The 14004-nt window shown below is 36.0% G+C and overlaps 2 protein-coding genes across 6 annotated transcripts in view; one reads left to right on the top strand and one right to left on the bottom strand.

Moving 5' to 3' along the window:
- LOC113522740 (multiple epidermal growth factor-like domains protein 10) overlaps positions 1–4867 on the top strand; it is a 55784-nt gene extending 50917 nt beyond the window's left edge. For all 3 annotated transcript variants that reach the window (XM_052901828.1, XM_026908536.3, XM_031913965.2), the window contains exons 5-8: positions 24–153; positions 1204–1340; positions 2046–2245; positions 3461–4867. In XM_052901828.1, the coding sequence (XP_052757788.1) occupies positions 24–153; positions 1204–1340; positions 2046–2245; positions 3461–3625 (632 nt within the window). In that variant the 3' untranslated portion in view covers positions 3626–4867. The remainder of the gene's footprint in view (positions 1–23; positions 154–1203; positions 1341–2045; positions 2246–3460) is intronic.
- Positions 4868–5177: 310 nt separating this feature from the next.
- LOC113522893 (octopamine receptor-like) lies at positions 5178–13935 on the bottom strand. Of its 3 annotated transcripts, none has more exons than XM_031913962.2 (8): positions 13695–13935; positions 11899–12135; positions 10338–10617; positions 9729–9867; positions 9072–9157; positions 8343–8432; positions 6624–6727; positions 5178–5392 (listed from the first exon to the last, which is right to left on the bottom strand). In XM_031913962.2, coding segments are annotated over exons 1-8 (1134 nt in total). In that variant the 5' UTR covers positions 13696–13935; the 3' UTR covers positions 5178–5195. The 3 variants fall into 3 exon arrangements, with proteins under 3 accessions (XP_031769822.2, XP_031769824.2, XP_031769823.2); XM_031913964.2 differs by having other exon boundaries at positions 11899–12140; positions 13695–13934; XM_031913963.2 differs by having other exon boundaries at positions 10338–10605; positions 13695–13931.
- Positions 13936–14004: the final 69 nt, after the last annotated feature.

Genomic DNA, 14004 nt, shown 5'->3' with positions numbered 1-14004 from the left:
AAAAGTAAAATATTTGTCCCCAGTGGTCGGTGAACGGTGTCTTGTGGATCAGAATTGCTACCTGGGCCAAACGGGACCGGACCGCCAGGCGTTCTGTGTCCGCGGCTATTGCACCTGCCAGCTACAATACAGCCCACGGGACAATGGTACCAGGTCGGTAAAAAAAATATAATAAACGATGCTCCAATAATATAAAGTCAATGCTTTGAAATTTGATATTTGGTTGTAACATTTGTGATCGACGGATTTATAGAATAATCATTTAATTTTTATTTATTTATTTATTTAACTCTTTATTGCACCATAAATAAAAATATACAATGACAAGTGAATAATTCAAGTGAAATACAGTACACATAAATACAGATTGAAATATACACATAAAGGTACAAAAGGCGGTCTTATCGCCAAGGCAATCTCTTACAGACAACCTTTATTTATTTATTTAGTGTTTGGTTGTATAAAGTAAACAAACATTATACTACATACATATGTATTTTACCAGAGTGAGACTTTGTACAAAAGTCGATTGCTTGGATACCTCTGTCCCATTCGTGTTTCAACCGTGAAGCAGTTGTGTTTGCATGGCTGTGTTTCGGTTTGAACGGTGGGATATGGCGTGAATTTACTGAGTACAGAGGAATAACACCTGAGTCCTCAGGAATGGCAACGCATGGGGGGTGTTATGGACGAAACAGTATACTCTGTTATGTCCATGGTACTGCTTATGTCTATAGGCGACGGTTATCGCTTTTCATCAGGTGGACCGTCAGCTTGTTTGCCATTCTAAGTTGTATAAAAAAATTATGATCTGTCATCAAAAATTGTGGAGTGATTATTAAATACTGTTGCAAAAATTGTGACAACTAAAATATAAAGTTTTTACATAAAAACTCTCTTAAATCGTATACTTCACTTATTTACATGAATGGGCGGTAGAATTAAAAGAAATACTATTCAAATGTGCTTAAATTTAATTCTTTTTAGGGTTCCGTATCAAGAGATACAACGGAACCCTTATGGTGCGTTTTTGTCCGTTTGTTCGTTTATCACAGCGTTATATCTCATCATCCACTAATGCTATCGACTTAAAATTGGCAACCTAGTGAAAAAAAAACATCCAATTATGTATCTCATTAATATTCCTGCAAAATTTCAAAAATATACACACAAACCTTTGACGGAACATCCTTTAAAAACTAGATGCGTTCGCGACGCAACGTTGGGCGAGCCGTGTGAAGATCAACTGCAGTGCGCCGGCGCAGGACTCCAGTGTCAAGGCACGTGCCGTTGCCGAGAACGCTGGGTCGCCAACAACCACACCAACTCGTGCGTCGAAGGTCAGCCTACCATCTTTACTTTTATGCAACTTTTAATAGCAAATGAGTTGAAGACACATCTGAAGAGAACCATACCATGAATGTAAAAGGACCCCTGTATCGCCCGTGGTACCCCTTATGACCCTATAATATGTGGTAATTTTGCTGCCACATCCTAACTTTCCCTCTGAGCGAGAAGGGATTGTTAAGCATGGGGATTGGTAGTCTCATTGCTAGCAATACACCCTGTCAGGTCGACCTACTCGCGGTTCCCCCTGGAACCTATTGTATTCTATTCCAAGTGAATTCATCACAATAGGCTACCAGACCTGCCTTTTCATTTTCACCTATCATCCCTCACTGGTGCTCGCCAGCGTATACTGTTAGCGCAGGCAGGGTTACCATTCCATTATCATCCATTAAAAAAAACTCTCCCTCTTTCTTAGATTTGTAGGTTCCTTGATTATATTTAGACTGTTGTCTTAAGGAAGTAAGTCCTTCTCTTAATGAGGAATTCTTGAGCTACACAGTAGGCCGTTAATTTGCTGACATAATCTTCAGCTTTTCATTATTTATTCTCGAATATTGGCCTCTTGAAGAGACTGTTACAAAGAACAGTTCTTAGCTATTTGCATCCATAAGCAAGACGATTTAAAAGATCGATAATAAATTAAATTGAGGGTATCGTAATAATCTTCATAGCATAATGATGTCGTGTTTGAACAGCGGTGAAAGCCCTGAACGACCCATGCGAGTACGACGTGCAGTGTGCGGGGCTGGTGGGCGCGGGGGATTCAATGCCGGCGGCGAGCCTAGCGCTGTGCCTCGGCGGCACCTGCTCGTGTGCATACAGCGCACACGCAGCCGGCTCCCCACCGCGCTGCTGGCCGCGCCGCCGTCCCGGCCAGGACTGCAGACGGGACGAGGTACATCTACCACACTAGCTCAATCTCTTTCACTCACACATGCCCCTGTATACCTACAGTGTACACAGGAAAGTCTGCAAACATGACAAGGTACTTACATTAACTTGCTCTCACTTACATCCTTGTACATCTGCAAAATACACGAGGATTGTAAGCGGGACAAGGTTTATCACATTAACTATCCCACATACACCTACAGCTATTTATTTTTTGAGACTCACACGTGAACTGCTGTCGGAACGAGATAACACCATACTAAGTTCTTTATACTCAAATGTACTGGTGGATCTTTATGGGACAACCTCAATCTCTCAAAGCGTAGCGGTTTTTTGTATTAATTGCCGCATGCATTCTTATGTAAAATGTGAATACTATAACTATCAGATGGCAATTGTGAGTAGCTTTGACGTGGTCTAGTGTTTTGAAGTCATGCTCACTAAAATGTCCAGACTTGTGGCGGCGTGGTGGGCCGGGTCATTGGGCTCCCTAAAATATGGTCGACGCAGTGATGGCTGGCTCATCCGTCATACTCGTGAACGGGTGCTGCTACTGGTCTGCTCTAATCACTATGACTGATTTCCTCTTATTAATTGTTTAACCAGTTGGTTATGTATTCAATTTTTTTTTCTTTTTGAGATTTAATTGAATTAGTGCTAATTGGTGGTTTGTATTCACACAATTAAACTTAAAAATGTAAAATAATAATAAAATTATTTAAAAGAGCATCACGCCAGTTTCGTGATCGTTCTTCTTGTGATGAGACAGCTTTCCGAACGAGCGGTAAATTAAAAAAAATGTAATGACTTTTCAAAAGTGCTTCAATGTAAGTTTATTTGAATAAATGATTTCTATTCTATTCTATTCTATTCTATTCTCACACAGACTTGCAAGTGTTCATAAACCTATAGGGTATACAGAGAGAACAGCAGACTGAATAATGTGCATAACTTTCTCTTTCACTCATTTTCACACGCACGTACCCACACATGTACGCACCCAAATTCGTACGCAATTCCCACACACTTTACAATTATATATATTATTATTATTAAATACTCCCGAATACTTTATAATAATTTATTATCATCTTAAGTCTTCTTTTATAATCTTATTTTCTTACATTAGTTTATCACAAATAGTTACTATAAATCGATCAAGTCATACTACTAACTAATACATACATGAAGTTATTTAAATCTAAATTTATTTTCTTAGGAGTGCGTGTCAGAGGAAGATGAACCGGGATACTGTCTGTCCGGTCGCTGTACTTGCAAGACTTGTGCCCCGGATGCAAGTGACTTCGGCGGCGCGAACACGCTCCCCCGTCCTACACTGCTCGCCGCCGCCATCTTGTCGATCGCCGCCATTTTGCGACAATGACCGCCATACTAGTAACGAAAGGAAGCGTTAGTTATTTTGTTGATAATTACAGATTTTATTATCTGCGTGTGGATGTATCACGAGTCTTAATCGAACTTGACCACGAAAACATAAACGTATTCGAGACAGAGTTAAAATTTTCAGAACTGTAACAGTGGTTACCGCAAATCAATCATCAATTAATAGTTCAAGACATTTTGAATAATATATTAAATAGGATAGAATAAATTTGTATTAAATAAGGAATAAACACCTCCTAAGAATTTTACCAAGCACCTTATGTATATTGTTGATTGTTTAGAGATAAAGTTCGTTGTTAAATAAAATAAATGAAACACCGCTATCAAGTACCTATTTACATTTTATAAAAAAAAAAAATTAGAACGACAAATAATCAAAAACATTTAAATTTAAAATAAAATCAGTTTAAAATGACAAATAATTTTCTCACACATTGTGCAACACAGTGGCGATTTACAGTTTCCGTTATGATGAAAAAGAATTTAAATACAATAGAATTTCAATTTATTAATACATAATATCCAACGATATGTCCATATACAAATAAGAAAAATATCAACCACTGACGAGAGAACGAAATATTTTTTTAAATGAATATTAAACTTGGATAATAAAATTTTGTGGACAAAACTATACTATATACTAAAACATTAAAATACTTTTGTGTACTTTATTTTGAATAATTGTGAAGAACCAATTTTAGTATTATTATAATTTAACGTCGACTATTTAAAATTACTTGATCGAATGCATGGATAATATTCTTTTTTTTTTTAAATAATATCTAATTATAGACGGTATCTACAATATGGTCATGATTGATGAATTACTTAATAAAATATAAAATAAAATACCTTAATTCGCGTGAGCAGCTCTACAAATTACACAAATGATATCGTAAAATCGATAGCAATAAAATTGTAAATCGGTATTTGAGAATCTGTAACACTAAGCACAAAGTAATTTATTAGGTTGTTAACTCGTTTGTAGATTCAAAGTTTATTGTAAGTTGTAAATAAGTTGTTGATAACTGTAAATTTTTAATAAGCATATAGTTTATTTAATCAGTTTTATCTTCCGATGAATTAGACGCAGTATTTTTGGAGTGCAATTTTATATCTATTTGTACAGACAGTAACGAATGGGTAGATTCTATGCCAAAGAAGTGTACACAAGATAATGTGAGTTATGTTGTAAATAAATATTTATTTTGGAGGACCATTGTTTTGTTTTATTTCTTGACTGCGACCTGCTATAGCTTAATATGGCTGAAAAGAGCTCAAGCAAACCTTCTTTAATAAAATCTATAAGACAGTAAACCCCATACCAAAATCTGTTACGTTAATTAGAAAATATATGTACTTAAACAGAGAAGAGCTTGTCTAGACACAACAACGACTTTATTTTAGATTTGTTATTGAAAAAATAACAAAAATCAATTTAAGCCTTTCCAAAGCCTAGATTTAAGACATAACCAGAAAAATAATATATTTAAGATCTATAGAAATGATGATGTAAATAGCATGCATACATGAATAAATACTTACAATTAGGGTCTCCGTACGCTAGGCGACAGCGGTACGACGGTGGTCCGCGCTGAACTGGATGTAGTAAGGGTAGCCTGTAAGGCCCGCCGCACGCTGGGCGACGCTGCTGCATAAACAAGCGGGTTGAACGCCGAGTTAGCGTAGCCGAGCCACGTGCACCAAAGCCATGTCACGTCCCATACACATTCACAAAGAGAATCTAGAACAAAATATTTTATGCGAAATCATGATGTGGCGTCGTGAGGGGCCGGGTCGTTGAGTTTCCTAAAATATGGTGAAGCGCAATGATGGCTGGCTCATTCGTCATACTCGCGAACGGGTGCTGCTTGTAAGGACTGGTCTGCTCATACTTGTTTATTTTCCATTTAATAATACATATACATAAATAGAACTTAACTCTAATTATATTCACAGTTCCCATGCAAAAGTAAAATGATCATGTATATAATAATTTAAAAAGAAAAACTGTTGAGTTTCTTGTGGGTTTCTCCGCAGATAACGCATATCGGATATATACATACAATAAAAAAAAAATTACAATTTAATGTTACAGATTACAGAATTTAGATTATTTATTTATTATTTTTTTATCTATGTATTCGTAATGACAGACTAAGGATGTATGCACGTTATACTGTCAATGCAAAAAAAATATAAAACTCAAAATAAAACCCTGTATCGAATTGTCTTTGCCCCTTCTATATTAAATAAAACATGAAATGTAAATTGAGAAACTGCAAAAAAATTTTTTGACATACCTATATAATATGGCACATCTATCTATCAAGTTAGTGTAAAAGATTTCAATAGATTTTTTTTTTTAATTTTTCTACATGAAGAAAAAAAAATTTGAATTCTGTTAATATCCTAAATTAATATTATATAAATGCGAAAGTTTTTAAGAATGAATGAATGAAGGTTTGTTACTGTTGTATGGAAAAACTATTCAATGGATTTTAATGACATTTGGTACAAGAGTAGTTTATATATTTAAGGTTATAATCCTTACTTATTATATAGTATACTTTATATATTGATCTAATGCAGGCAAAGCCTTTAAATTTTTTTTTTATACAACAGAATGGCAAACAAGCTGACGGCCCACCTGATGAAAAGTGGTAACCGTCGCCTATAAACATGAGCAGTACCATGGACTAACAGAGTATACTTCAAACCAAAACACAGCCATGCAAACACAACTGATTTACAGTTGAAACACGAATGGGACAGAGGTACCCAAGCAATCGACTTTTGTACTAAGTCTCCCTCTGATATAATAGTAATAGATAGTAATAAAATAAATCCTACTTGCTGGACAGGATCCACAATTGAAGTTGAAATGCCATCTACTAATCATATTATAGAATACAATAACAAATAAATAAATAATTAAATGGATATTGAAATATAATATTGATATAATTTCTTACCAACTGGCAACATGATGAAGAAAGGTGTCCAGCAGGCTAAGAATAAGGACATAAGCATAATTATAGTCCTGGTTGCGCGACGCTGCTTCGGAATCAAACCGCTTCTGAAATATTTTTTTTTCAACGAATGATAACGGAACTATAACTTTACCAGAGGGAGACTTTGTACAAAAGTTGATTGCTTGGGTACCTCTGTCCCATTCGTGTTTTAACCGTGAAACAGTTGTGTTTGCATAGCTGTGTTTCGGTTTGAAGAGTGGGATATGGCGTGAATTTACAGGGTACAGAGGAACAACATCTGAGTCCTCAGGAATGGCAACGCATGGGGGGTATCATGGGCGAAACAGTATACTCTGTTATGTCCATAGTACTGCTCATGTCTCTAGGCGACGGTTACCACTTTACATCAGGTGGGCCGTCAGCTTGTTTGCCATTCTAAGTTGTATAAAAAAAAACCCGTCTGCGCTATCGGTAGTACACTGCCGGGCACTAGTAGGGGTGATAAGGAGAGAATGTAGCAAGTCAGTTGCCTAACGTGACCAATTCAATATAAATCAGTCGTGCTGCTTACCAGAGGGAACCGCATGGAGGAGGACTTGATTGTGAATACCTGACCTGATCATTAATAACAATTCCTTCTCCCCCCCCCCCCCCCTCCACCCTTTGAAATAGAAATAGATACATATTTTTAGAAACACTGCCACATGGATCCAATTTTCAACATTTTTTTTTTATATATATATAAGTATTTACTAAAACCATCAAAATTAATATTATAAAGAGAATTTGGATTGGATTTTCTGTTTGTAAACAATAAACTGGGGAGAAAACAGTATTCCAGAATTTATTCACGTATAGAAAGTTACATTATCAGGCGAGTAACATCATTATGATTATATCAGCCTTTAACTTTCCACTGTTGAACATAAGCCTCCCCTAATCCTCCATAACTCCCCAAGGGGGGGAGTTTTACTAGTAACAGCCACGGTTGGCAGGCGGATTGGCAACATGCAAATGGCAACATGCATCTAGGCTTTGGAGATGTTTTAAGAAGGACGCTGCTGCCCGTCCCTTAACCTCTCTTAGTCGCCTCTTACGACACTTACGGGAAAGGAAAGGTTGGCCTATTCTATACTAGGACCACATGACGTAATAGCGATAAGTAATATGAACAGTATTTAATATTAAAAAAAAACCGAATAAGTTTTTAAATATAATACATATAATAAAAATATACCTAGACGTTGGATGTACATGAAAGATATTTAAAAATATATATATTTGAGAAGTCTTAATAACAGCAATACAATAATTGATAAAAATAATCGAAAATTAGGTGACTAAAGAAATTTAATGGTCCAATAATGGGCAACACCCAACAACCATCCCCTTTTAAAACATCGCCAAAGCCTAACTGCGGTTAACAACACAAAAGTCAACTCGTCTACTAAGCGTGCCGACTATCGACAAAACCCTCCTTATGGGAGGCTTATGTTCAACAGTGGACTGTAAATCTGATGATAAAAAATGAAAATTAAACGGTTTTCACAGATATGTACTTATATATATGTACTTATATGTAATTCGAACTTAAAATCAAGAATACACATCAGTATTCTTGATACTCCACGAAGAATTAGATTTCCAACTTCCAAAATCCACGCGTACAAATGTCGCAGGCAAACATTTTTATATACATAACTATAATCCTGTACTTACAGTGAGACAACAACTTTTGGCAAATGGGTTTTGATTGCACCTGAGGCCTCCGCTGGTGCATTCAAATGGCAGCCTTTCGGAGATGCGGTTCTGAAATCGTAAAAGCATATTATAAAAAACTCAGTTTTTTATAATATGACATTCCTTGCCGTTTCTTTTCATTTCTGATATTTTATAATATATATATATATATATATATATATATATATATATATATATATATATATATATATATATATATATATATAAAGTTATATGCATATATAATTTTTTTTTTCAATTTTCAAATAACAAAATTGTTCCGCAAAGAAAATTGGGGCAGAACCATTTAATTTCAAAACTAAACTAACGAAACGATTTTAGTAAAATTTTTATGGGGACCAATCTTATAGATATTAAAAAAGAATTTTCCAAATCGATTTATTAATGACGTAATTATGAGATAACAAAAAAAAAAAAATCAACTGAATTAAAAACTTCCTTCTTTTTGAAGTCGGTTAAAAAAGGAGTAGATTCTCAATTGATATTTGTTTATTTATTATTTTACAATAATACTTATAATTTATATATGCATGCACTTGTATTATTGCATAAATGCAATATCTTTTAGCAATCCTGCATAGATTTGACTTCTATGTCGATCTCATAGTAATTTTATCACGACTCGGATTTTTCTTTTGTACAGAAATATTAAATTATTTAGAAACATAAATATTTTCTTGTACTCACGCTTGTGTCTGCTGAGCAATTTCGTTATCATTGCCTTGAGGTAAGGTAGGGTTTTCAGTCTCCTCATTGCGATTTGTTGGTGGTCTCTGTAGGAAGAAAGAGCTCATCAACTTTTTGGATGCTATAAACAATTATTTTGAGACAAATATTACTTTTCAATCAGTTATTTAACAGTTTTATTTCCTTATTTTTTTTTTATGCAACTTAGAATGGCAAACAAGCTGACGGCCCACCTGATGGAAAGTGGTAACCGTCGCCTAAAGACACGAGTACCATGGACATAACAGAGTATACTGTTTCGCCCATGATATTTCCAAAGCGTTGCCATTCTTAAGGACTCAGATGTTATTCCTCTGTACCCTATAAATTCACTACCGTATCCCACCCTTCAAACCGAAACACAGCCATACAAACACAACTGCTTCACGCTAGAAACACGAATAGGACAGAGATGCCCAAGCAAATTATCTTATAATCCAAGCAAAATAGTTATCTCTATGGTACTGTTCATGTCTATAGGCAACGGTTACCACTTTCCATCAGGTGGGCCGTCAGCTTCTTTGCCATTATAAGTAGCATAAAAAAATGCAAATTTATAATAGCTAGGAGAAACAGTTAGTACAGGAATTTTAGTTGATATGCCTAGAAAGAACTTACATCCGCACGTTCGCACGGCCGTCCACGATGAGCTCGAATTGGTAGTGGCAAGGATAAAAGGCGAAGAATGCATATGTAGAATCCGACCATCACGCTGGCTGGTATGTAGAACGAGAGGGATATACTGAAGAATACGTAGCTGTCAAATAAAATAAAAAAACGAATTTTAATCGTTAGTAGAATTTTTTTAACATTTTTTTTATACAACTTAGAATGGCAAACAAGCTGACGGCCCACCTGATGGAAAGTGGTAACCGTCGCCTATAGACATGAGCAGTACCATAGACATAACAGAGTATACTGTTTCGTCCATGATACCCCCTATGCGTTGCCATTTCTGAGGACTCAGGTGTTATTTCTCTGTACCCAGTAAATTCACGCCATATCCCACCCTTCAAACCGAAACACAGCCATGCAAACACAACTGCTTCACAGTTGAAACCCGAATGGGACAGAGGTATCCAAGCAATCGACTTTTGTACAAAGTCTCAAATAATAATGATCAAATTATAATGGAAACATTCTCCACAAAACTGTCAATGGCAAAAATCTTGGATACCTTTCCCATGCAAACACAGCCTGAGTATATATTTAAATCCAAGTACTCACCCAACATTGGTATTCACTGTACAGGCTTTAGGCATCTCTCCATCGTGGTAGTGCTTCGGGGAAGGTATGAATGCAGTGGGCAATGCCACAGCAGTAGAAATAGGCCAGACGAGTACAGCGAGAAGTTTGGCCTTCTGGCAACGCTTCGCTCTGGCGAGTGGTGCCGTGATGCAGCACCAGCGCTCCCAGCCAAGAGTACAAAGAGAGAGTATAGATGCTGTACAGCAAAGCACGTCCAGCGTACTCCAACAAGAGCATATCACCCAGTCTGTGGGAGAAGCTGAGAGATAAATAATATCAAATTTTTATTTCAATACTATTTATAACTGTTACTGTGTGCCAGGAATGTTCTCCTCAAGTGATCTGTCTAGTTCTACAGTAAGGGTACACGAGTATGCGACCCCGACGTCCAGACCCACTGCAATTTCTGACAAGTATATTTTTGTTCCCATCCGCAACTTCATTGTATAGGTCTCTTAGCGTGTTTATTCAGCTTCAAAAATCGCTTTGGATGGCTCAATTACACCTTTTTGTCTTAGATATCGAACTTTGAATGCAAAAGCATCCTTTTCCATTCAACTGCTAATATCTCTGGAACTACTGGTCGCACAGCAAGCGGGCGCCGAGTTTCTTTATCTGCATAAAATTTCTAATTAAGCACAGTCAAGAGTTAGTGAAGAAAAAATTTTTTCCACCTCTAACATTCCTTTTTTGGTTACTTGGCTGTATCTTTCTCTATTGTTCCTTTAAGAACCCCTTAAATCCCTGGAGCGATCGGTTCAACGGTTTTTCCCGGACCAATTGATTGAAATTTTGGAAAAAATAAGGGAACAAGGTTTTTGTCCCTTAAACTCATCATTTGTTTTTCAATCTTTTACTTATTTTTCACATATATCAACTTCTTTCACTCACTTGTAACGTCGCCCTCCTTTCGCCATACCGTAGGTGGTGGATACCAGCAACAAATGAGGATTTGTATCAGGCAAGTGACCGGTCGTGAAACCAAAAGCCCAATCCTTATATATTATAAATAAAAACACAACGCCGACCCGAAATAATTGGGATAAAAGCAAGAAATGATGATAATTATTTTTTTTTAATCTAAAAGAATTACAGATTTGTCCAATAGAAATTTTATCAAAATCGGTTCAATAGTTTAGTTTTTAAATTAAAATAATTGGTTTCGCCGCAATTGAAATTTTTTTTTTTTTGGAACACAAAGCGGTCGAGCATTATAACCCCTCATTGTGGCTATTACGACAGTTGTGAACAGGGGAAGGGGGTGAAACGGATAGTTAGTAATGAGGTCTAACAGCCCCATTGCTAACTATATATCCCAACAGGTCGACCACCATGTGTTCCTCCTATGGGTCAACGGACGTACTTTCATCCTCACCTAATATTTCTCACTGGCGCCCCGCCAGCATATATCGATGGCGCAGGCGGGATTACCATTTCATCTCCACCTACTGATTATTGTTATCACAATAGCATTTATTTTCACGCACCTTTGTAGGAAAATTTACGCTTTACATTTAGAAATTAATAAATAAATACTAACTCAATTGAAAAACGAAAAGCTCCCGAGCAGCAGCGATTGGCAGCACAAATACTCCGACCAGCAGGTCCGCTGCGGCCAGGCTAGCCAGCGGGTAGTGAGCTGGGGAGCGTTGTAGCCGCCTCAAGGCAATCATCACTGCGATGTTCCCAGCTACGGTGATGACCGTTATGATCAACATGGCCGCCACTTCCACGCACCATGTCGTGTTGATCTCGCCTCGCAGTTTAAGTATGTTCACTGTACTGATTTCATTGTATTATAACTTTTTGCTGGCGAACTTAGATTCTTATAAATTATAGCTGTTCTTGGACAATGCTTTTGCCACAGGTTATCAAAGATTAAAAAAAAGACAAATACTACCACTCTATTTAATTTTTTGTTATGATTTAGAATGCCAAATTGACAAGTCACTTGGTGGAAAATGGTAATAGTCGCCTATAGACACGAACATTATCATAGATACATTGCGATAAATACGACAGATCTCAACCTGATGATTATGACGATGATATTACATGACAGAATTTGAAATGAAGGTATCCCCAAAAAAATAGTGAAACCATAGTGACCGATATAGTCCGAAGGATAAGCAAGCTGAAGTGGCAATGGACTGGTTACATAGCTCGAAGAACCGATAATCGACGGAGAAGAAATAGTTTTGAGTGGCGACCCTGTACTGACTAACGCAGTATAGGATGATCCCCCCCCCCCCCCACTAGATGGAGTGACAACCTCAAATACATTGTAGACAGTGAATACAGGTGGCACAGGTCCGTTGCTTATAGCAGTCTATAAGGGAGGTCTATGCCTACTGCTAGATACCATAGGCGTGTAAAAATATGCAATCCGTAACTAAAAATATTTTTTCTATATATTTCAAGATATCCACAAAATTCATATATGTCAAAATTCTCTAGTACATTCTTTGATTAATTCAAAATCAGATAACACTGCATAAGACGGTTTCAGCCGGGAGGCTTCGCGCGGTTGGACATTTTTACAACATTTTAAAAAGTGGTTATTGTGACATAACGATAATAGTTGGACATATTGTATCGCGAAGTTTTTTGTAGTTATTGATATTTTCTTCAATATTATAGAACATACTTTTGTTCTATCACCAATAGTTTCCGCAGCGCGACGAAAAATATTTTATAGCATTTTTTTTTACACCTTGAGTTACGTTACTATAGTTTTAGTAAGGATCCCTAATCTTTTCTAGCAATAAATATAGCTTATGTTACTCAGGGTGAATGTAGCTTTCTAATGGTGAAAGAATTTTTGAAATCGGCAAAATAGTTTTTGTGTTTATTCACTACAAACATACATACACACAAAAATACAAATCTTTCCTCTTTATAATATTAGTGTAGATGTAGACATGTGTATATCCAATCATTTCACTAATGCTCCTAATGTTACTATACTTATTTTTCTGATATTATTTTATGTCGGATATAGAAGGTAAATTTTTAGAATTTTTTTCAAATTTAAATGAACTTTGTTAAAAAGTAACGTCAAAATACTGAAACCTGGACTACAAGAAATGCCTTAAATTATTAAGCTATAATCAAGCTATCGAATGACAGAAATACCTCGGTGAGTAATAAATAAAAAACAAAAGATTATAAGATTTGTGTATAGCTAAGTGCTGTCGATGGTTTTTTAAGAAATCAAATCTCTATTTTTTTTATTTCTTTTTTTTTTAAAGTTATTAATAAATGTTTTCGAAACAACATCGTATCTACAAAGCATTTATATACATCACTAATACTATTATTTTGAAATGTACTCACTAATTGTATTTTTCTATTGCAGATAAAGATTCACAGCCTTATTTCTTTTATTAAATTCAGTTTCTTATAACACTGGAGCATTGAACGGGTAATTACCATGTTTTGGATAAAATACCGTTGTTTTTCCACTTAATTTTTGTCTAAACGATCTAAACACAGTAATAAACAAAGTACCGTTATAGTCTTATTTAATTGTAAATTCGTGGGTAGTGTAAAAAAAAAAGTTCGGTGCAATCTTTCTTCAACTCCATATTAAGGCACAGAAATATAACTGTACAGCTTTAATTAGTGTATGGTTGGTTTAAAAGAA

The sequence above is a fragment of the Galleria mellonella genome, unplaced genomic scaffold, assembly GCF_026898425.1.
Source record: "Galleria mellonella isolate WM207_F2 unplaced genomic scaffold, CSIRO_AGI_GalMel_v1 utg803, whole genome shotgun sequence".
NCBI classification, from domain to species: domain Eukaryota; kingdom Metazoa; phylum Arthropoda; class Insecta; order Lepidoptera; family Pyralidae; genus Galleria; species Galleria mellonella.
This window is presented reverse-complemented; position numbering and strand designations above follow the sequence as displayed.

Bases quoted from the DNA above. Each gene is read 5' to 3' on its own strand.
- LOC113522893 (XM_031913962.2), bottom strand. The intron at 9,868-10,337 runs GTGAGTACTTGG...TTTATTTGACAG, and splicing joins ACAGTGAATACCAATGTTGG to CTACGTATTCTTCAGTATAT. The intron at 9,158-9,728 runs GTAAGTTCTTTC...TTCTTCCTACAG, and splicing joins GGCCGTGCGAACGTGCGGAT to AGACCACCAACAAATCGCAA.